General features: G+C 45.7%; 6 protein-coding genes across 6 annotated transcripts; 2 read left to right on the forward strand and 4 right to left on the reverse strand.

The window, feature by feature from the left end:
* Nucleotides 1-689: 689 nt before the first annotated feature.
* Nucleotides 690-2,402, reverse strand: CCR75_007487 (uncharacterized protein; the record flags this gene model as incomplete). Its single annotated transcript, XM_067965547.1, has 1 exon — nt 690-2,402. The coding sequence occupies one exon, from the start codon at nt 2,400-2,402 to the stop codon at nt 690-692; it is 1,713 nt and encodes a 570-aa protein (XP_067816906.1).
* Nucleotides 2,403-10,735: 8,333 nt separating this feature from the next.
* Nucleotides 10,736-12,508, reverse strand: CCR75_007488 (uncharacterized protein; the record flags this gene model as incomplete). Its single annotated transcript, XM_067965548.1, has 1 exon — nt 10,736-12,508. The coding sequence occupies one exon, from the start codon at nt 12,506-12,508 to the stop codon at nt 10,736-10,738; it is 1,773 nt and encodes a 590-aa protein (XP_067816371.1).
* Nucleotides 12,509-13,910: 1,402 nt separating this feature from the next.
* Nucleotides 13,911-15,898, forward strand: CCR75_007489 (uncharacterized protein). Its single transcript, XM_067965549.1, has 5 exons — nt 13,911-14,661; nt 14,744-14,788; nt 14,888-15,107; nt 15,171-15,537; nt 15,560-15,898. The coding sequence occupies exons 1-4, from the start codon at nt 14,077-14,079 to the stop codon at nt 15,470-15,472; spliced, it is 1,152 nt and encodes a 383-aa protein (XP_067816404.1). The 5' UTR covers nt 13,911-14,076; the 3' UTR covers nt 15,473-15,537; nt 15,560-15,898.
* A 947-nt stretch (nt 15,899-16,845) lies between these two features.
* Nucleotides 16,846-17,805, reverse strand: CCR75_007490 (uncharacterized protein; the record flags this gene model as incomplete). The annotated part of the gene is made up of 1 exon (XM_067965550.1): nt 16,846-17,805. One exon carries the CDS (start codon nt 17,803-17,805, stop codon nt 16,846-16,848), a length of 960 nt encoding a protein of 319 aa, XP_067816397.1.
* A 65-nt stretch (nt 17,806-17,870) lies between these two features.
* Nucleotides 17,871-19,060, reverse strand: CCR75_007491 (uncharacterized protein). Its single transcript, XM_067965551.1, has 4 exons — nt 18,924-19,060; nt 18,722-18,852; nt 18,342-18,650; nt 17,871-18,278 (listed from the first exon to the last, which is right to left on the reverse strand). Exons 1-4 carry the CDS (start codon nt 18,993-18,995, stop codon nt 17,951-17,953), a joined length of 840 nt encoding a protein of 279 aa, XP_067816391.1. The 5' UTR covers nt 18,996-19,060; the 3' UTR covers nt 17,871-17,950.
* A 2,280-nt stretch (nt 19,061-21,340) lies between these two features.
* Nucleotides 21,341-21,631, forward strand: CCR75_007492 (uncharacterized protein; the record flags this gene model as incomplete). Its single annotated transcript, XM_067965552.1, has 1 exon — nt 21,341-21,631. One exon carries the CDS (start codon nt 21,341-21,343, stop codon nt 21,629-21,631), a length of 291 nt encoding a protein of 96 aa, XP_067816196.1.
* Between the last annotated feature and the right edge of the window lie 106 nt (nt 21,632-21,737).

Raw genomic sequence — 21,737 nt, forward strand, 5'->3', positions numbered from 1 at the left:
TCTGGCGGCGACCACATTTGTTACCCATTATAAATGGGATCTGAGTAACTAATTATTTAAAATTAGATAAAAGGGTATTTTACCCATAAAGTAAATGTACCACAACAACGGTTCTCCAACCGATGTGTGCCCCATAACATGCAGTTAGGTAGTTGGTGGGCGCCTAAGCGGCCTCGCCTAATAAACAAGTACCTTAGGACAAGTGTCGTCACGGAAGCGGTAATCCGGCTTCACGTGCGCACTTAAGCAAAAAAGTAGTTCATAGACTAACTTATATTTAATCGAATTGAATATTAATACTTTTAACAATCAATGGATGCCACCTCTGTAGATGTGCATCCTACGTTGCGAGCGTATTATTCTGACGAGTGGCAGGTCTGTTTACTTCACATGAAGTTTTTGACCATCCCGTTAAGTACGCTTTGTGGATTGACGGGTTTGTGTGGCATTTTGTGCGCAAAGATACAATCAAGTTAGGGATGTTTGAAATTATTGCCATACTTTTGCACTAAAGCGGTTAATTGGAGAAGAGGGCAGTGAATCGACTGCTGGTGAAAGAGATATGGGCATAAGCTGTTCGATTTACGACTTGCGAAAGAACATGTGGTAATGCATTGAAAGTAGATGCGCAGAATATACGCATCCTCAATAAAGTGCATTTTGTCTCCATTAGTATTGTCACTTGAACCCTACAGTTGGTCTGCTGTATCGGAGAAAATGCCCGCCTCGGGACTACTATCAAGTTTGGACTTCGTGTGGTGCTTGAAGCGCATATAAGCGTGGTCGTCTCCTGAGCGGTCACGGACACAGCGATCCAGTCGAGGAATATGCACATTTAGCACATCCTCCAAAAATGTCTTGTTCGTCGTGTTGATAGTCGGAAAGTTTTTAATTGACGTCGATGATAAAGCGAACTTCAGGCCAGGCTGTACAACATCCCACTGCGTCATAATGTCATCGTGTGCCCGATCAGATTTGCATAAAAATGGTCCGTACACCTGGTTAAAGGTGAGTGGCAACCAATGCAGCACACTCTTGCGCTTGTATTCAATGTTAAGTATTGATGCCTTCCACAGTGCAAAATTTGAGGCACATGACAGTAATACAACTTTCAGAAATGTGCTCAACTTGAACAGCGACTGTGAGCGCGACACTTGCTTAAACCAGTTCATTTCCCAAGCAGATGTGCGGGCACCAGACAATTGAACGGAGATCGCACCTGATAGTTGCGATTGAGAGGATGGAGAAGATGGTAATCCCGACAGCGCCATCGTGCCAGTGGTTAAAGGTATCACAGGGGCTCGGTAGCCTACTGTTCGGATTAGATAAAACGTCGTGAAGCCTATACCCGCCGCAATACTCGCAATCTGCGCACGCCTCCAGAACGTGCACAGGTCCAGATACTCCTTCTTGCATGCTTCAATCAGCGTCATGTGCATTTTGAGCCTTACTGTGGTGGCCTTAAGTAGATTTAAAATATTATCCGTTGCACGATCAGGTGCTCGCTCCACTTCACGAATCACTTCGCCACGAATTCCGTCAAACTCATGCGCTAGCATGTTTGACACATTGAGCGGAATTTGTTCAATAACTGAGGTGGACGGAGCGATTCGCTTTTCTTGTGGAACGTACATGGTGTATATGGTTGGCAAATCTTTGCGTCGGATAACCTTGCTGAGATTCCAGCACAGCGCTCCGTATGCACGCCCAAAGTCGTGAACAGTTTCAAAGTCGTCCACTTTGTTAAGAATCAGCAACACTTTGCTTGTCATTCCCTGCAAAGACTTAGTGAGCACGTCCAGTGTCTCGAACGTCGTTCCCGGCTTGTCCGGGTCAAACATGACCAGAATTACGTCTGCCCGGTCCGCAAACCAATGAACAACCCGTTTAAAGTCATAGCCCCGGTCCTCGTCCGTGCGGTCCAGCGACGTGCCGGGCGGATCAATCATACCTGGTGAGTCTACAATCATAAGTCCACTTTTGTCCAACAGCTCGCTACCAGCCACCACTTTGAGTTCGATCTGTGACACAAACTCGTGGCCGAAAAGGCGCTCCACGTCATTAAAGCCGAATTGCGCGTGTCTGACAAGCGCCGCGCCATCGAGTCGCTCTTCTCGTGCACCACCTACTAGCACCGTGAAGGTACAATCTGTGGGTGCGCGTCCAGTCTTCTGCACATTCTGGCCCAGCATGTAATTGATGAAAGTGCTCTTTCCCGACGAATGATTGCCCAGCACCAGCACCATGGGCACGTTGATGGGTGCAAAGGATGGGAAATGCATCTCCGCACGCACAATTTCCAGCTGATCGTAAAGTTCGCCCACATCTTTTTGAATCATGCGATTCACTTCACCAGCGACGCGAACCTGGCACTTTGCTCCACCACTTAAGCGCGCCGTCATGATGCTAGCAAATAAATTTGTTCATGGAATGGCTACAAGAAATAAACGATAATGGCGAAAAATACAATTATTTTGAAGGTATTAAATTGCAAAAATTAAATTCCTTTTGTATTCGAATTTTTGAAAAGTTCATGATTGTTACTCAATACAAAAGTATTTAAGGTGTTATACATAATTACATCAGGAGGTAACATGCAGTATCCGATTAACGGATACTGCGAGTCATATGTTGTCGGTCTATATTATTAAAGTATAGACCAAAAAATATTAGCTAATGATAAGTCGACCTCCTCAACAAGACGAGTCTCGCTTGCGTTCAAACTTCTTCTCCATTTGACAAGACAAGCTGTCGATGCATGATTACGTTCAGAAACAAGACACCTCGCTTCGTGTATCATCACTGTAACGGGGCACTACGACTTGTACTGCTTCAGTACAAGTCCACTTCGCACTGCTTCAGTTGCGAGTGGTGCCTTACGTCACTTCACGTACACTAGTACGTGCAGAGGAAGACTTCTCTTTAAGACAACTACCTTAAAGACGGTTAAATGAAAACTGTATTGATATAATTAAGTTTCTTCTTCTTTTTACCTGTTGATGCTTACTTAATTATAAACTATTACTAGACATGCAATTGAAATCTTATCGATCTATCTCTCTTTGTTTACGTTTACAGCTGATTAGTCTGCGGGATAAATAGATAAAACGGCTTTTACCTATTTATGGATAAGATTTCCGAGCATTACTAGAAAAAGTAATATTCTCCAAATATTATCTACCTTTTCGATAATATATCAATTAACAACCTTTAAGTGTTAATTTTATGTAGCGATACACCCCGTTACATCACCCCTCCCTTAAAAGACAATCACTCTGACTGTCATTGGATGGAGTGGTCACTTGTGACCACTACCACTTAATTTTAAAATGATGTTGATTGGTCAGAACCATCAATTTAAATTCCATCGCATGAAGAATAAATCCATGCGGGCTGCTGGTAGTGCGGAGCCTTCGGCTGCGGCCCACAGCCGCGGGTGACGCACTGTTATCTCTTGCGGCAGACGTTCCGTCTGCCGTAGTATCTTTTTCTCGCGGATACACCACGTGAATTCGACCCCTCTTTGGAGGTCGACTACAAATGCGAGTCGGATGAAATGGCCGACTCGGGGAGAATAGAACAGTCGCGTGATAGACGTCAGGCGGCTGACTATGAGCCTTCGAATGAGAGGGCTCATTCTGATAGACGAGTCTATAGTCTGTTTGGTTCGGACGATGGGGATGATACCTCATCGCCTGTTCAGTCTTCCGTACGGTCATCTGCACCTATTTCTGTGCAAGGTGATGACGATTGCATTAGCCATCGTGATAAAAGTTCCCCTCTTGTGGGTACCCCTGCTTCAGTGGGCATGTGAAAACAATAAAATATCTCGTCTCGCCCCTGAAAGAAGCTGTGGATTTTGCCAGAACGTCTAATCAATAGCTTGTCTGAAGAAACTACTCCTCACAACAAATATCCTTTATTTATTGCGACAAAGCTACATGGCCTTGAACCCAGCGCGAAGAACTTTCGCTCCGAAGAAGATTTTTATCTCGATGCTTTTCTTAAGCATCGATGGTATAGTGGCAACAATGAGCGAGATAAAATCTCGCTTATGCAAGCCTGGAGCGCGTTCATTCGCAATGTCAAAGACATTGGACGCGAGGCCTGGCTTCAAAAACTTAACGCAATCGCGTTAAGTTTGAGAATAGAACTCCAACCGGTGCAAATTATAAATTGCATCGGTTATCACGTGAGGCTGGGCTTCCATGCCTCGCGTGGGGTGATCCCTGTCCGTGTTGTGATGACAACTCGCACAGAGTAAAAGGAGATGTCTATTCGCTTTTTTTCGCCCTGGGGAAGGGCTCGCATCTCTATTGACATGCGTGATACGATTGAGGTTTTGCAATCAATTTACAAGCACCAGGGGCGCGTGTTTTCCGATGGACCTTCTGAACCATCGGATGGGTCTCGTCATACTGACGGACGAGGCCCTCAACGTCAGCAACTAGCTGGGAACGAGGCTCCCAGCTGTCATGTGAAGGTGGATATCCGCGCCAGCTAAAGAGATCACTCGTTCGCTGCCCCTTCACATCACGGTGGTTTTATATACGTTTCACAAGGAAACTGCGACCACCGTGGGAATCCACCAATGGTTGTGGTGGAGGAGGAAAAATTAGATCCGAACCGTGTGACGGATCTAGAGTCAAAAATCGACAAAATCGATCGCTTCCTCCATGATTTGGAAAGGGACTTGACCACGAGCGTGGCAAGCGTCGCTCGTTGGAGCAGACGGTGCAGACTCACCATATCGAGCGGTTAGAAGACCGTTCGAAGAGTGCGTACTCCATGTTGGAGTACGAACGAAAATATCCCGCTCTTTGTGATGAGCTGTCGTCAGCTCATCGCAGTTTCGAGGAAACTCGGAACCGGCATGAGAAACTCAAGGTTCAACATGAGAATCTGGTTCTCGATCACAAGAATCTTTTAGGGATTCTTAAAAAGGATCTTCAATCCGTCCTCGGAAGAAGCCGCGTACTGATGGTACGGGCGGAGCCGACCAACGTAAAATGTAGCATGCGTTCGCATTATACGTGGCAGTTCTATTGCGTACGCGTTGCCTCTGCGATGCAGTACACGGAAAGGCCCAATGAACTTGGGTAGTAGTTTACTGCTACCCACATAAGTGACTAAACGCTTAGGTAGGTTTACCGGAAAGAGTAGCACTAGATCATTAGTTTTAAATGAATGAACATTTGCTCTTCCATGTTTGTCTGCATTCAGTTTCTGTCGGTCCACTGCGTTACCAATGGAATCCTGAACGAAACGGAATATTGATTCTCGAAATAGCAGAAATTCTTCTGCTGACTCATTTGTTTTGTCTTTTCAGTACACTTGTGCGCACTGCCATGAGATCTTTCTCATCTTCGATGTCGATTTCTTCGACATCGACATAACCCGCGTCATTGTTAACTTCGACTTGTGATGAACATGAGCCAGAAGTGGTTTTGCTCGTGCGAGTCCACCCCCCATTGAACTAGAGGATCCCTCTAATTTGGTGGGTATGCGAGGATGGCGTAAGCCATTCACAAAGAACGATGTATGCGTTGTAGACGCATGCAACGGATACGATTGGACGTAACCTCGTAGTATCTCTTCGAGGACGCGATTTACGCGTTCTGTTTGACCATCCGTTTCCGGGTGATCAGATGTTGACATAGTCAGCCGTGTTCCGAGAGATCGGAACACGGATTGCCAGAACTCCGCCGTGAACCGTGGATCCCTATCCGAGCCCAATTTACGGGGTAGACCGTGGAGTTTGAATACCGTGCGGGCACAGCCCGGAGCCGTAATCGACTTTAGTACTGCAGCAAGATGTACCATCTTGCAGAATATGTCTACAAAATCAAGGATTCCATTGTTATTGTGATCGTCTTTGGGAATTTCGAAGACGAAGTCCATATTTACGGACTCCCAACACTCTGCCGGAAGTGGGAGAGGTTGGAGAGGTGCACGGTGGGAAGGGATTGGCTTCACCCGTTGACATACCTCGCAAGCACGAATGTACATGCGCACGAACTGATACTGGCGGGGCCAGTAAAAGTCGCGACTTACTGTGAGGTAAGTCTTCTCACGTCCACGATGCCCACTTGTCGGTGCATCGTGACACTCATACATGATGCGCAAGCGCAAATCATTGTGAGTTGGGACGACGACACGTGGAGTGTCGCCGGCAACGGCTGTATAATACAATAAGCCGTTGCGCGTTGTGTATCGATCGGATGACGATCGATATAAAGCCGTTTAATCTTTAAAAGATTTATCGGATGGATTCATTAGATCCATTAAACAAAGAAGGTCTTTATCTTCTGTGTAGGCTTTCTTTATGTCTTCAACCAAGGTTGATGACGGGACACTCGTAGTGAGTGTTGCAGCAGTGGGATTATTTTCACTGTTGCTGTGCAACGCTGACTCGAAACGAGCCGGCGTGATAATGCATCAGCGACAACATTAAGTCGTCCTGGTTTATATTCTACGGAGAAATTATACTCCGCGACGAAGGATAGCCACCTCGCCATTCTTTGCGAGAGGTGGCTATCCTTCTTGGTTTAATTACAGCCGTGCGTAATGACGCATGGTCCGTATATACGATGAACGGTCTATCTCCTCGGAGAAAGACCTCAATTTAGCCAATGCATTATTTCATGGCAAGGAGTTCCTTGTCATGCGCTGGGTAATTGCGTTCAGCTGGTTGCAGCTGACGCGATTGGTAACGGACGACGCGTCCCCGCCGTCTGTATCGTATTGCATTAATGCGCAGCCGATTGCGAAATCGCTGGCATCACAGACCACATGGAATGGTCTGTTTTGATCTGCAATCGCCAACATAGGCGATTGCATCAAAGCTTTGCTTGATACCTTCAAACGAACGCTGACAATCAGCGTTCCGTTACCATTTCTCGTTTTCCTTTCTAGAGACGAGAGAGATGGAGTACTTGTGCAAATACGCCGCTTAACCAAGGAACTTTTTAAGTCCCTTGACATCGACTGAAACTGGCCAGTCGGTAATAGCCTTGATATTTTCGGTATCAGGGCGCAAGCCGTGTTTTCCGTCGATGCACTCAAGAAGTGGTATTACGCTTGAAGCGAATATACACTTCTTGAGATTTGCGTACAACTTATGCTTTCGCACAAGTGTCAGAACCTGACGAACGTGAGTTTTATGAACCTCCACGTCCGTCTTCCCGTCCATGGCCCGGCTATGGACGACAACATCGTCAAAATAACTCGGTGCGAATTCTAGCACCGGTATCAACAGATTCGTTACGCATCTGTTGTATGTTGCAGGGGCGTTATTAAGCCCCTGTGGCACCACTAGCCATTTCCAGAGCAACCCACTAGGAGTGCTCACTACTGTCTACGGAATGCCGTTCACGCATAAGGATTTGATAGAACCCATCCATCAGATCCATAGACAAAAAGATCGTTCTCTTAGCCATACCATCTATGATTACGTTTTTTCTAGGTATCGGCGTTTGAGCCGGTACCGTTGCAGCATTCAGTTTATTGAATGCATGCACTATCCGCCACCCTTCTGTGGCGTTTCGCATACAGAAGGTCGAAGAGCTATGTGGGGAGGTTGACTCCCTTACATGGCCCGCTTTTACTCGATCGGCAAAGAATTTATCGATCGCAAGTACTTGTTCACGAGGCAGTGGCCACTGCGTCATGACACAGTACTTCGAGTCCGCTTTGAGCTCGATCTCATGTCGAGTGCATTTATCCTTGGGCAACTCGCATGGAATTACTTCAGGAAATACATCCCTGAATTCTATTAAATCCTCGTATAGAGAATTTCTGTTGGATGACTCCCAAGATATTGATTAGTGTATCTTTTAATCCGAGTCTTCACATCGAGGACACTTTCGTCCATCGACGATTTGCTGAGAACCCGTTCGTTTTCTGCAAAAAATACCTCTGACCAAATGTCAATTACGTAATCGTCCTCCGTGAAGAGTACGCGGATCTGCTTGATTCTACCACTATGCAAATTTCTCAAGAAACGCTTGGGATCTAGGGTTGGTAATTGAGTTATCTCCGAAGTTAACTTCGGAGGCGCATACAGATCAAGAGTATAAGCGCCTACTCTTGGTCCGTCATTAAACCAAGACATTCAATGTCTCGGCTTCTTCCTGGGATGTATCCACAGGCTGCCGAGGGATCAATGAAGTCTAGTCACTTCAGCATCAACTATTTGAGGAAATTTCTCCTCCAATACGTGGGGACCTCTTCCCTCAACGTCTTCCGAATGTGATTGCGTTATCACAGTCGGGTCCTCAACGATCGACTCTCTACTCGACTTAGGATTATCGTGTTTGTCCCTTTGGGGCAACTGGTATACTCCTTGAATGTCGCCCGCCAAGCCAAGCGTACATTCATGTCTCAATCCACTCGACTTCTTCGAGTGGTGGACCTTCGGCGCTGCCTGTACAATAGCACAGCCGCCGGCAGCTGACTCCACAGTGTGATGAGTAATCACACTGTGATCTTGTGCAGTTGTACGAACGACCTTACCACATGTGAGGCCATCGCACTCACTCGTAGTACATCCACACGCTTGTGGACGCTCCAAGACGTTCATCAGATGGCCATCTGATGAACAAGTGGCAGGCATCTTTACGGATCGATGCTGCCAGCTGATCCTTGGCTCGTATTTTCTGAGCCAAGGTAAACCTAGGATGACATCAAATTTGTCATCCAAATCCAGTACGATGAAATCATCATCATACTGTAAATCTCTTAACGTGTAGTGAAATTTTACTACGCGTTTCATTACTGTTATCGATGCGCCTGTCGCTAGACTCACCGTCATCTTCGTTGGAGGGATGTCGCGCTCAACATATTTGAGCCTACGACCTTCTAGCGACTGGCGACGAATAAAGTTATTCGACGCTCCACAGTCCACTAGGGCTCTAAGTGACAAATCATTTGTCACTTTAACTTCAAGGTGATGAGGGATACCTCATCACCAGGTGCAGAGACACATTATTATTGTGTGTCTGGAGCAACTTTAGTCAAGAGATTTGCAAATTCTCGTGACTCTTGTCGCTTGCGGTTGCTGGATCAGTAGGTCGTTGCGCCCCTACTGACCCCGACCGTATTTTGGTGTTCCGCCTCGCTGTTGCGATTTCGCATCAACGTCGGACCCGCGACCGTTGCCTTTTTTGGCATTCAGTTCATAATTACGTTCAGTACCTCTCGGTACTGGGCGTGGAGCACTACACTCATGAGCGTAGTGTCCTAACTTTACAGCGATTGCATACTGCAATCGCTTATTGTTCGTAAAGCGAGGTCTCTCGCTTTCGACGTAAGAAAGGTCCATAGGTTCTGGACCTCCTAACTCGTGTCGTCTTGGTGGACGATATGATGACGAACTAGCTTGAGCCTGTCTCAAGCTAAAGTCCTCCTGTTCCGCAACGAATATTTCTATTGAAGCGTATCCAGTTTCAAGCGGAACAGGTGGGTCTTTACGGGACCATCGACCCAAAATACATATGGGTCGCGCAACTTAAGGCCTAGTGCCCAAGTTTTGGCACGACCTGCCAAATTTGACTGAGCAAATGCGACTTGCATTTGCTCGTCGACGATGAGACGAGCCCTTATAGCATCGTCCAACTCGGCAAATCATCTTAAGAGGGAGTCTTCTTCGACTCCCCTATACTTAGAGATGATAATTTTAAGGTTTCTGGACACGCGTGTACGTCATCCCCAGGTCCAGAGGTCTGTACCTGCTGTAACCTCAACAGTTCTGCGTGTTGAGAGCCTTGCGGTTTAAGCAGGGCTATCTTATCCTTCGCCTCGTCAAGTTCATGTTGTATGAACTTGGCGATGGCTGAATGGAGGGCATCTCTGTTCAAACCGGACAGCATGGCCAAGATGGCATCGTTCCCTACTGTCGAGCTCATTCGTTCGACCGCACTCCTTTCTATGTCACATAGAAAGAAGTAGCTATCACGCGAATCGTGATGCGTATTTCCATTATCATCTACCATGTCTATGGTAGATGATGGAACTGTAGTCCTTGGACGGACTACAAAGTGCTAACGGGGCACTGCCGACTTGTACTGCTTCAGTACAAGTCCACTTCGCACTGCCTCAGTACAAGTCCACTTCGCACTGCCTCAGTGCGAGTGGTGCCTCACGTCACTTCACGTACACTAGCACGTGCAGAGGAAGTCTTCTCTTTTTAATACTTGTTTTAAAGAGGGTTAATGAAAAACTGTATGAATATAATTAAGTTCTTCTTGTCTATCTTCGTAATACTAAATTATAAACTAATACAAAATATGCGCAAAAAGTCTTATATATAAACTATTACAAAATATATGCTAAAAGTCTTATCGGTCTTTCTCTTTGCGCGCGTCCAGCGCTGACTGGATCGCGGGGAAAGTAGATATAATAGTCGAATCTACCAATGGATAAGTCTTTAGAATATTACCATGTAAAGTAATACTCTCCAGATATTATCTACCTTTTAGATAATATATTAATTGACAATTTTTAAGTGTTAAATTTCATGAAACGATGCACCCCGATACAGATACCAATAATTTTTCCAGTTATAGCAATGTGCTTTGACCGCCGCATAAGTGTGTCAAAGTAAAGTAAACGCATGCTCGAAATGTAAAGGCGTCGACTGAACGAATAAATTGTAGTACGCTGAGTTTGAATCACAAATAGTCATTGCCAAGATCTCATTGTTTATTTAAGACGTGAAATTACGGAGATTTTGAGATTAGATCATAGCATTGGCCTGAATTAATGGGTCCGTCTCGCGAGGAGCACGACGTGAAGAGGGTGACGAGAGTTGGACCAAAATGTTGCGGCCCAAGGTAATCATAGCAACAACACTTGCAGTGGCGAGCATTCCAATGGATCCAATCATCCAGTGTGAGAACTTTTGCTCGTTGATGCTTTGCAACTCAGCTGGTCTAATTTGGTCTTCAGACATCCAGCCGTCGATACACTTGGTCTTGGCAACATGGCTGAACCACTTAGCTGCAGGGCGTGGAATCCGTTCGAGTCCAGTGGACTTCGGGTCATATACTTCGTCTTGGCTTTCAGTGTTGGACGAATAGTTGACGTAGTACAACCCAAAGCGAGGGGAAAAGGACCCCCATTCGTAATTGTCTAAGAACGACCATGCTGTGTAGCCAATGATTGGAATCTGGTACTCAACGAGAGCCTTATAAACTTGAGCGACGTACTCTTGATGGTACCATAGCTGATCGTAATTATGAATCTCTTCGTTCCCGCACCATCCATTCTCCGTTAATAAAATGTCCGTCGAAGGGTCTACAGCATGTAGCCACTTGATCGTTCGCAAGTATCCCGCTGGGTAAGCTGTAAACCAGTCACAATTGAGCTTGCCGTCTCGGTCTTTGCTCGAGTGACGCGAGCCTGGTAATTCATTCGAGTGCGATATATTAATTCCCAGATCCTGCTCCCAGCCTATGTGTAACTCATTGCATCCCGTTTCGAAATCGCTTGATACTTGACAATCCGTCACTAGTTTCGACGAATAGTGATTAAGCATGTGCAAGTCATACGATTTGATAAGTAACGCTGTCTCTTCTTGTGTGAACTTGGGCAACCGATCACCAACGCGTTCTCGCATAATGGCCGGGTAATCCCCCGTCACAAGAGGTGAAAGGAACCATCCAAGTTCAAATTGCATCTTTCGTTCCGCTGCCGCGACGTCAAGCGGATTGTGTTTGTCAAGCGGATACGCAGCGTCGGAATTCAATACGATCCCAATGCGAGCATTTGGATGAAGCACAGGGGGAGAGACGGTTTTAAGTTCTCGAAAGACTTTGACAGCAGCTGCATGCGAGCGAAGGACATTATGCGCGACAATGTACGCCAACGTATCCGAATCTTTGAACCCAGGAGCCCCTGTACCACTAGCGTAGCCAGCAATTGTGAATGTAAGTGGCTCATTAAATGTGGTCCAGATGTTCACTTTCTTTCCGAGCTCATGATACATCAGTGTCGCAAAGTCCACAAAATGGTCGACGATACATGGGTTTAACCAGCCTTGGGGAGAGAGCTCAGTGTGTAGCTCAAGTGGGAGATCCCAATGATACAGTGTCAGAATCGGAGCAATCTTGTGAGCATGAAGCTCGTCGACTAAAGCGTGGTAGAACGCAAGTCCTTCTGGATTCGGGCGCATGCGTTTGGTCGCCGGCTCCCAATTCATGACTCGGGACCACGAGATGGAAAAGCGCGAAGACTCCAAACCCGTTTTGACCATGAGATTTACATCTTGTCGATAACGATGGTAAAAGTCGTCAGCTACATTCGCACATGCCACATTGCTGTGATTCGAGCGACAAAAGTCATCCCAGATACTCGGCGTGCGACCGCCTTCGTTCCACGCGCCTTCGACTTGGTACGCAGCAGTGGCTGAGCCGAACATGAAATCTGATGGAAAGCAGCGAGGAGCGGCATTCGCGTTAAGACCTTTTGCACCTGCCAATATAGTAGCAGAAATCTGAAAAAGTCGCATCTTTCGGGAAGATTGCAAACTGAGGTACGTGACCTTTCCAAGATCTCGAGGAAAAAGCTCACAGAAATAATAGGCTTATAATATAAGAAGAAGAAGCGAATATCATACATAGTATTTTTATCTTTTAGTTGCAGCGATCTGACAATGAAGTAGACGGATATGCATTTATTGACAAGCTTAAGATGAGGACTTGATAGGTTCAATATGAACACTTTAAAAAGTAGTAACATTTTAACTCGGCGATTCCAGAATTATTCGTTTTGCAATCCTAGCACCTGCATAAGCTTCAGCGGAATTCTCTAGAATCATCCAAAGCTTAGATGTATTAAATAAATAGAAGCTGATTGTGAGATTGAACATCGTACTTCTTAAAAGAATTGACACATCAATCACTAAACAAGCTCGTATGTTTAGCTTTGACGATCAGAAGCGTGAAGCAAATGCTCCGTAGCGCTTTCCTCACTTCATTATTTTAGTTAAATGGTATTGTCTATTATGTAGTAACGCTTATAGTTAAAGCCCATTTAAACTTAAGCTGCCTAAGCTCAAGGAAAGTCTCACAAATTTAAAATTTGAGAATCGTTCAAATGCCCTGGGTTTCATTTATTGTCAGCTGACCACTGCCACCTAATTTATTTGGCTGCTATTTATAAGTGGAAGATCCATACTGATATTCGGAGTGCCGCCATCCTAACGAATTTTGGCGATTCAGTCCTGTACTGACTTAGTGTAAATTTCCATCAATGGAAGGATAATCGATCACCTTGCAATATTAAGCCCGTCTCACGAGTCAACTTCGCACGTATCGGCGAACGACAATTCTACTAATTACCAGATTTAATATATGGATAGCGGCACTAACGCCAGCACGCGCTCGGAATAGCACATAATTTCATTTAAGCTTAGCGCCTGCACATTGTTCAAGTCGAAGCGACATATTGTATCATTATATGAAATAGATTTTCGAGTGTATAACACGGAAAGTTCAAAGCGACATATGATTGAGTAGAGAGGGCTGCTGGCGATGCAATATAAGTACACACATGGACTTTGTCAATGAACCTTGCTATTGATACGTATGGCGTTGTCAACTGGTAACCTTGCACTTGTTGTAAGTTTCTTAGCCGCCAGGCATCAATACAGGCGCACAAGTAGTTGCACTTATCTGCGGTACGGAAAGACTTTACTTCTCGCGACTCCTGAGCCTCAGCGTCCTTAATTCTTCAGTGAAACTAGCTAACTTTTCTGTCAAACAACAGATGGCTACCTGAAAGAGGCAACTAAAGATTTGTACGCGTCAACGATTGCGCCCACTGCTTGACGCTGTGCAACAATTCGTATACAGACAAAAAGCTCACACTCTTAAGTGTTGTTAGATTTAATCTAAGCTTATTCTGCTGGTACGAGGTACCAGCCTCACCGAGTCTTTTGTTACAATTAAACTGAAATAGCCAAGAATCGTCACAAGCCTGGACTGGCCGCCTTGTGCGGGCGCCTACAACGCCTCTCGCTCCATTTGTGTCTACTGATTGTTCATACTCTTCTCACACAGTCAATATACGATCGCAATGGTCTCCAGTGCTGCAAAGAACATTAATAGCACGTATGAGCCGACGGTTTACACGTTGCTACTGACGGGCATGTGTCTGTTACTGGCATTGTTTTTACTCACGCGCCTGGTAGTAGCCCTGAACAACAAAAACAAGTTGTTGGCCTGGTCGACAGGCTTCTATCTATTGTGTCTTCTATGGACGGTCGTCCGCGCCGCTTACTGGATCATTATGACGACGCAATCTAGCTTGCGCTATCTGACGCTCTACTTGCTTTACTGGTCACCCACGCCGATCCAATTTGCCAATTTTTCTCTGCTTATCTTGTTTTATATTCAAGTACTCACGGGACCAGCGTGGCGGTCCAAGTGGCGCAATGTTTGCCTGCCCTTTTATCTGCTGCTAACCATGACTATGACTACCTTCACCGTTGTTTGGGCCTTTAATTCGTCAAACGACATTTCTAAGGCAGCGCGGCAAGGCGACGAGTATGATCAAGAATTCTTAAAAGTCGCTGATATTAGCGTGCAGCTGAAGTATTCGGCCGTATCTTTCTTCCTTTTAAGTGTGCTGTTCGGCTTCTTTGGGTGGAAGATGGCTAATGTACGTAGTAGTTTTATCATTTGAGAGAAGATGTGTGTCAACTTGATAAAGTTTTTTTTTCTGTGTGATGTTGTTTTGATAGGTGGAAAATTGGAAGCGAAGGCGACTTTTAATTTCAAAGCCTCGGGTAATGAATGATCTTAAAATGAAATGTTTTTTTTCTGATGAGTGCAATTTAAGCAGCTGTGGTTAATAAATGTGTGTGATTTTTGTCGATTGGATGCAGAGCCTGACTGTGATCAATTCACTCTTATGTATCATCTTTTTTACTCGAGGAATCCGGGATCTGGCGACATCTCAAAGCTGGTTTCTGAGTATTTGGAACAACCTCGACATGAATGGCCGCGTGACGACAGTCACTTACTTTGTATTTTTCTGTTTTTGGGAGTTCTTGCCCACTGTTCTGTTGCTGTGTTTGGTTTCGTCGAAAGCCGGTGGAGTTGGAGGTACGTACATATTTGGTGTTATACGATGTGTGATCAGTACTGACGCAATTGTCTTGAAAGCAGCTCCAAAGCATGGGTCAGCGTCTCAAAAACTGCCGGATTACGGAATATTCCATATCATTAATACAAACGAGGGTAAACTCTTGACCGCTAGCTCCCTCGGAACAAGTGCTTCTAGCTCATATGGAACAAGACCGGTTGGTGATCCCGAGCGGGGACGTCCGCGGTGGACACATGGGGGTGATCTCTTTCAAGATCCACTACGGTATGACTCGGACGATGGACCTGTGCCGTCACTCCCGCATCACTATTTGAATAATTACCATGGCGAGGTGAGCAATAATAGCACCCACTACTACGAATGAGTACCAAGCTACAATATCAACACATTGTCATCACAATATATGAGTTGAGCAAGATGACCTCTTGAGCAAGATGACCTCTTCTTTCAGTAAAAGTATTTTCACAGGATGGTGCATGAAAATGCAAGTGTCACATTGGTTAATACCAGGCTATACGAAACTGTATAGTTAAGGCACATTCCGCTATAATCTGACTGCGACGCTCGATATGGGGCTTTGTCCCAAGAAAAAATGAAACTGTGGCTTACGTCTGGTTTGAATTAGGCAACGTTAAATACTCGTATCATTTGTGTTTATATTCACATAACGACCTTTCAGCTTAGCTTTGGCGCAAATCTATCTAAATAAAAAGCAGATGCTTCAATCCGCCGACATTGACATGGTAAAAAAATTAGCCTTGAATATATTAGGCTAGCCTCATCCTTGCGCATCTGTCGCTGAACCTGTTCCGCAGACTATGCCCCCCTAAGAGCTTAAAATGGCAGCTTAACATTTCACACGCTTTCCCGCGTTTCATTTCCAGTTGCTCATCTTGGTTTCTTTCATGTCACGATCTTGCGAGCTGTTCCCTTAATTTTTTTTCGTTCGAACGTGCTTGTTCTCTTGTACAAGTCGACTGCACTTCAAAGTATGAACCACTTATATTAAGCGTGTCTTCCATTCTTGAAACAACATAATCTAACCCAGTATTTCACGTAGGCTACGGATTAGCTCAGACGTCGCTTCATCCGTGCAATAGCCCACCTATTATATACTGGCGTTCACCATTGCAAACTTGTTGCATGTAGTCAAATGCAGTTGTATGACTGTCTTTTGCTTAAGCTTTATTACAAGCTGAACATTTATTGTGTCTCATCCGCAACTCAGCATTGAATCCTAAAGGCGGGCGATTTGTGCTTCCACGAGTGTAATTTCATATTTTTCGAATGCTGTTCTGCTCCGTAGTGCTTACGCGAAGGTGACAGTTTCCATTAAACTGTCCATCTTACATAATACTCTCCATTGGTGCCATTTGAGCTGGGGCATTGTTTTCAGTCAAACTTTATCCATAAATATCTACTTATAAAAAACCATATTGCAACAACATATCATTGCTATGTGATGTTACACCAAGGGGAAGAGATTTATAAGCATGCAAAAGAGCGATGCCACTATAGATTGGCGGAGGAGATCTAGGTTTGGGATCTGATAGGAAAATTGGTTGCCGAACTGACCCTCTCCAGATATTTTTTTGTCAACGATAACAAATATCCAAAAGGACATATGTAAGATATTATGATGACCCATCTGCACAGTAATGATAACGATCTCCCAGATTTTTACATAAAAAAGTTAATTACAAATCCGTATACTCCTATATTCTGATTATCATACAGTTAAATTCCCTTATTATATGTGACAACGCGTACGGGTTGACCATCTTGTTTGCGTATTGCGTGTTGAAGCTGCGGTTCTAAATACTTCGAGTTTAATTGCGCCGTCTGGCGGAAGAGTCCAAAAGTCAAAGGCACTGAAAATTGAATGGCACAGCCTACGAATCCCAACAGTGTTGGCACTCGCAGCCATCGCGTTGTCGCAAACAAATTGCTGCGCATTTCAATTCGCGATAATACTAGCGGTGGAAGCACCAAGATTGGCGCTGCGGCAAAAATTCTCCCGGCAGCGCATGAAGCAACTGCAAGCGCGCCACACCTCTTTGACTTGCCGACGTAGTCTCCATTCTCGTCATACACATTAACGCCCTTAAGATATTCACTTTGTCTCATGACAACCATATTGAGAAGGTCAGCCGCCGCAACGGCAGCAAAGGGACCCATGCGAGCAACAGTGGGGGCCCATTTAATGTTTGTCATTCGATTTGCGAGTCGTCGAATTCCAAGAGACGCCCCCACGGAGCTAGCAGTAGCACCGACGTAGGCTACAAGCCGCTGCGCTGCCGTGTCCTCGTTAGAAGCATTGCGATTGGCGTAGTAGTGCAAAGCGTTGTAGGTCTGGTTAAGCCACTGCGCCCAAATCGTACGTTTTGTGCTATTGGCTAACAGCATGGCGCCATCCATAATCATATTCATTGGAACGATCATGGATGCACGCAGCGGCGTAAAGACCGGCTCGCCTGTGTCCGGGTGTAAAATCGCGTGCGTCACATATTGCGCATGCTCGAGTTCTACTGGATCGACAAAGTCACCGCGGCGGTGAGTTGCCACCAGTCGTTGCGCGTCCTGCAGCGCTTTCTCCTTTATAAATGCCGTGCGAAAATCTAACATGTAGAAAGTCTTGCGTACTCTTCCATAGTACGTGTCTTCGTTCGGGTCCGCGAGCTTCACGTGCGGTTCCATAGCTCTCGGCGATCCTATACAATGTTACTTAGCTGTTACTTCAACTTGCAAATTGTGACAACAGGTTGACTCGATCATCTACATTAATTAGCCAATCAAAAGCTTATTAACGATCTAATTCCGATCCTACCCTCCTGATGAGTTGTTACTGAGCCTTTTTTGCTGGGGCGACGGCAGCTTTCTTGGCACTTCGTAGAAGATAACGCTCAACGAAGAATTTGAGGAAAAGGGCAAAGTAACTCGAATACATGATGATGCCCCATTTGAGACTCTCGGGGTCCACGCTGCATGCATATCCGTGTTTCATGTAATAGACATTCAAGCCACACACAGCGACGCCCACGCCCATCTGGCTCAGCTGAAAGATTGTCACAAGACGAGCCCAACGCGGCCGGTAGCCGCACGCCGTGAGAAAGTAGTAAAAGTACATGACGGCATGCACCGAGTAATTCATGGCAATGAAGTAAATTCCACTAAGCATATGAAACAAAACGTTAAATACCGTCATGAGCAGCAAAAGACGACTTGTTCCTCACCTAGCGGAGCGCGTGCCGAAAGCATGCCAGCAAAAGAGTAGGACAGTGATGTGGTGATACCAGTGCAGGAAAATAAGCGGCTTCTTTCGCAGCACGATAAAGACAGTATCGGCAAGCTCGGGCACCTTTGAAAATATAAAGAGCACGATCCAAAGCGCCGCGGGGCCGCGGCCATAATTAGGCGTGGGGGGCGCGCAAACGGAATCGTAGATGCCGTATTTGTAGATATTGATGAGGAGGAAAGGCACCGTGCGAGACGCACCGATAGCACTAAATACGGCTAGCCCCAAGTTCCAAAGTGCCAGCGGACTACCACGCATGTGCTTATCGTTACATTTGGTTTCCAAAAGTAACACGAAGTCAGGTAGAGAGATACGTACCCTTTTAGTTGGAAGGGTTTAAAATCGCGCATGATTCGACGGCCAATAAAGCACAGAGCACAGTAGACACCACAGATCAAGACAGCCATAGACATGGACTCATGACAAAACTCTGGCTGCCACGATACGACCTGAAAGGACACCACATGCACGAATCGTAAGCGACGGCATTTGTGACCATCAATTCGCTACCATGACGGACCCAGTCGCGCTCGTACTGGATTGGAAATATCCAGTCTAAAGACAGAACTTCCCTAGGCACGTGTGCTGCCATGGTCCTCTACGTGTCCACTCTTTTCTGTCGCGGTAAAACTCAAGTGGCTGCCGCGGAGGTCTTTTGAGTTGTGTGCCACGTTTTCGGCCGTACTGCCCCGCTGCTGCAACCTCGTTTCGAAAATCAGCGACAAATTTCTCAAAATACTGACCGCGACTGTTACTTTGAAACGCAGCGCCATTTGTTTCGCTGTCGCATCTGTGAGTAAATATTGCAGTCGACAGTTGAGCGATTAATTATATTGTTGCAAACTTCTTGCACGACGGAGTAAGGCTTCGTGCAATCTACGCGTCGAGGCATTCTTAGCAAGCGACACGCGGCAAAACGAAACAATCGTTCAAGCCACTTGCGCAGGCTTGTATGTAGGCAGCTGTTTCTGCAAATCCCCATTGCAACTCAAAAAAAGCAGGTCCCGTTGTATCGTCTGTGGACGTCGGCTTGATCGCTATAGAAACATTGACTTTGACGTCTCCGGGCGTGTGACCAACCTTAATGTGAGCCACGATTAGATAAATATCATATTTCTGACATAAAGCCTTTACCTGTAAAGTAAGCAATTTGAACAAAATCTTATATGGCAGAAAAGGAGGCAGTCGCATTTTGTTCTCCTTTATTGACTTCATAGTCTTCCTATCTACTTGGAGCATCAAACATGCCGCGCTTATTGTCTTGCGCAAACACAAAGCTGAGGTCGTCGTACGATTTGAAATAATAAAGTAAAAAGATGATCATCTTTTGAGAAGATGATGCTCGTATTATTGATTTGATTCGTTTTCTAGCAATTATCATAAATCTGGGGAATTGCTTTATCCACACCATTTTTCCTTAAATTCACACTAATTTATTCTGTATTTGCCAGCGCGAGGGACATGAGGCAATACGTTGTCCTTATATATGTAAGAGTCATGATTGGTCGCATAGGATATTAAAAGGTGAAACGAGGGGTGAAACAAGGGTGAAACAAGACCATTCCTGAGGTCAACGTTGGGCAGCCATCTGGATACCTGTACTTGCCACTTTCCGCTTAACACACCGTTTCTATTCTATTACAATAAAACACCTTCCAACATCTTCTTTGCCCGTGCCATTCACGTCTTCTTTGGCATTACCTGTGCCGTCAGCATCCACATCATCACCACACACTAACATGCTTGCTCTGCAGGTGTCCTTGCTGGACCCAGTCAGGCAGCATGCTGATAGCCCTGCCGGGCCCAGCAATATTGTTTGCATTCGTTTTCGCACGCACCACGTTTAGAAGGGTGACCACATGGGCGGCAAAGTCCCTATACACGTCTCGGAACCCGTGGGCTGCATTGTACGACGGCAGGCGCGTGCAAATGTCTGATGATTAGAGGGTGGAAGTTAAAGTGATATTAAAGGTGACGTTAACGTGCTATATGTGCTGCTTACCTCGCTCGGCTTCTTGTCCGTTATTAATCTTCCCTTGGCTTCTTATACAGGCAGTACTATTGCAAGCCCACTCCCCGTCCAGTAACAGCCTTCGTGCGACTCTGGGGAGTGGTCGTCCAAAACCACCACCATGAAATCAGTGCAATTAACACTCCTCCTCGGCCGTCGCAACCGCCGCGTTTTTTGGCGACGCATATCTTACTGCAGCTGAAATAATTCTCTTAGCTCCAGCATCTGTGGAGCGGGCAATGCTTTGGTCAGCAGGTCAGCCAATATGAGCTTTGATTCGATGTACTGCAATTTAACAATGACTCGCTCTGCGTAATCACAGATGAACTTAACGCGGACGTCCACAATGCTTGGCGCTAGACATCCTGTTTTCGGCTTCGAACTGTCGAATAGCTGCTTGATTGTCCATGAACATGACAATAGGCTCGTGCACCGGCAGCCCGATTTCTTGCAGCAGCTCCCGTATATCCAAGAGCTCGCACCCGACGTGTGAGGCCGACGCAAATTCGGCCTCCATGGTTGAAAACGACACCTCAGTCTGCTTTTTGCAGATCTACTGGATAACTTCCCCGTCAAGCGGGATCACTCCTCAAGATATCGACTTTCCGTTTGCCTTGTTGGCGGCGAAGTCGATCTTTCACTTTCGGAAAGATCTTCACCGCGTAGGCAGCCAGAATTGTTCAGTCCCAGCAAACGAGCAAGACGCTGCTCGCGCTTGTTTCATCGATATCGCACCTTTGGCGTCTCTCTCGCGTGCTGTCACCAATTACGCCGCAAGTGTTGGACAAGTGTCTGTTGCCATTGTTTTTAAGTATTTGCGTTTAAATTCGCGCTTAAATTAGCTGTGGCGTACGCTTCGCTTTGCTGCCAAGGATTTGCTGGCGTTTGTGGTTTTTTTCTTTACCATTTTCTTTGGTTTTGCCGTAATGAATTATTTGACCTTTGGTACCACAGTGCCAAACTATCATTCCTTGTCCGTGTCATTCACGAGTTGCTTTCAGATGCTTTTGGCTGCTTTTGACTATGAAGAAATTTACGTTGCCAATCCAACTATGGCCGGCATCTTTTTTTTCAGCTTTATGATTACAATCTATCGTGTTTGCTTCAACATGTTCATTGCGATCATGAGTGAATACTATTCGTTAGCACAAAGCGAAAAGAAAACTCTGGAAGAGCATAAACGCAACAGAATGATATGGCTTTATGCAATCCTTTAAAGTTTTTATCGATGACTTGGGAGCTCAAGACGCACCAGTGTGATGTGGATAACCCAAATGAGTTTAAAATTGTGCATATCAAGTATTTGCTGACTAGTGCTTGGCC

Source organism: Bremia lactucae, linkage group LG4 (assembly GCF_004359215.1).
Source record: "Bremia lactucae strain SF5 linkage group LG4, whole genome shotgun sequence".
NCBI classification, from domain to species: domain Eukaryota; phylum Oomycota; class Peronosporomycetes; order Peronosporales; family Peronosporaceae; genus Bremia; species Bremia lactucae.

Bases quoted from the DNA above. Each gene is read 5' to 3' on its own strand.
- CCR75_007489 (XM_067965549.1), top strand. From the start codon at position 14,077: ATGGTCTCCAGTGCTGCAAAGAACATTAATAGCACGTATGAGCCGACG. The intron at 14,662-14,743 runs GTACGTAGTAGT...TTGTTTTGATAG, and splicing joins TTGGGTGGAAGATGGCTAAT to GTGGAAAATTGGAAGCGAAG. The intron at 14,789-14,887 runs GTAATGAATGAT...GATTGGATGCAG, and splicing joins TTTTAATTTCAAAGCCTCGG to AGCCTGACTGTGATCAATTC.
- CCR75_007491 (XM_067965551.1), bottom strand. From the start codon at position 18,995: ATGGCAGCACACGTGCCTAGGGAAGTTCTGTCTTTAGACTGGATATTT. The intron at 18,853-18,923 runs GTCCGTCATGGT...GTGTCCTTTCAG, and splicing joins TCCAGTACGAGCGCGACTGG to GTCGTATCGTGGCAGCCAGA. The intron at 18,651-18,721 runs GTACGTATCTCT...CATGCGTGGTAG, and splicing joins AAACCCTTCCAACTAAAAGG to TCCGCTGGCACTTTGGAACT.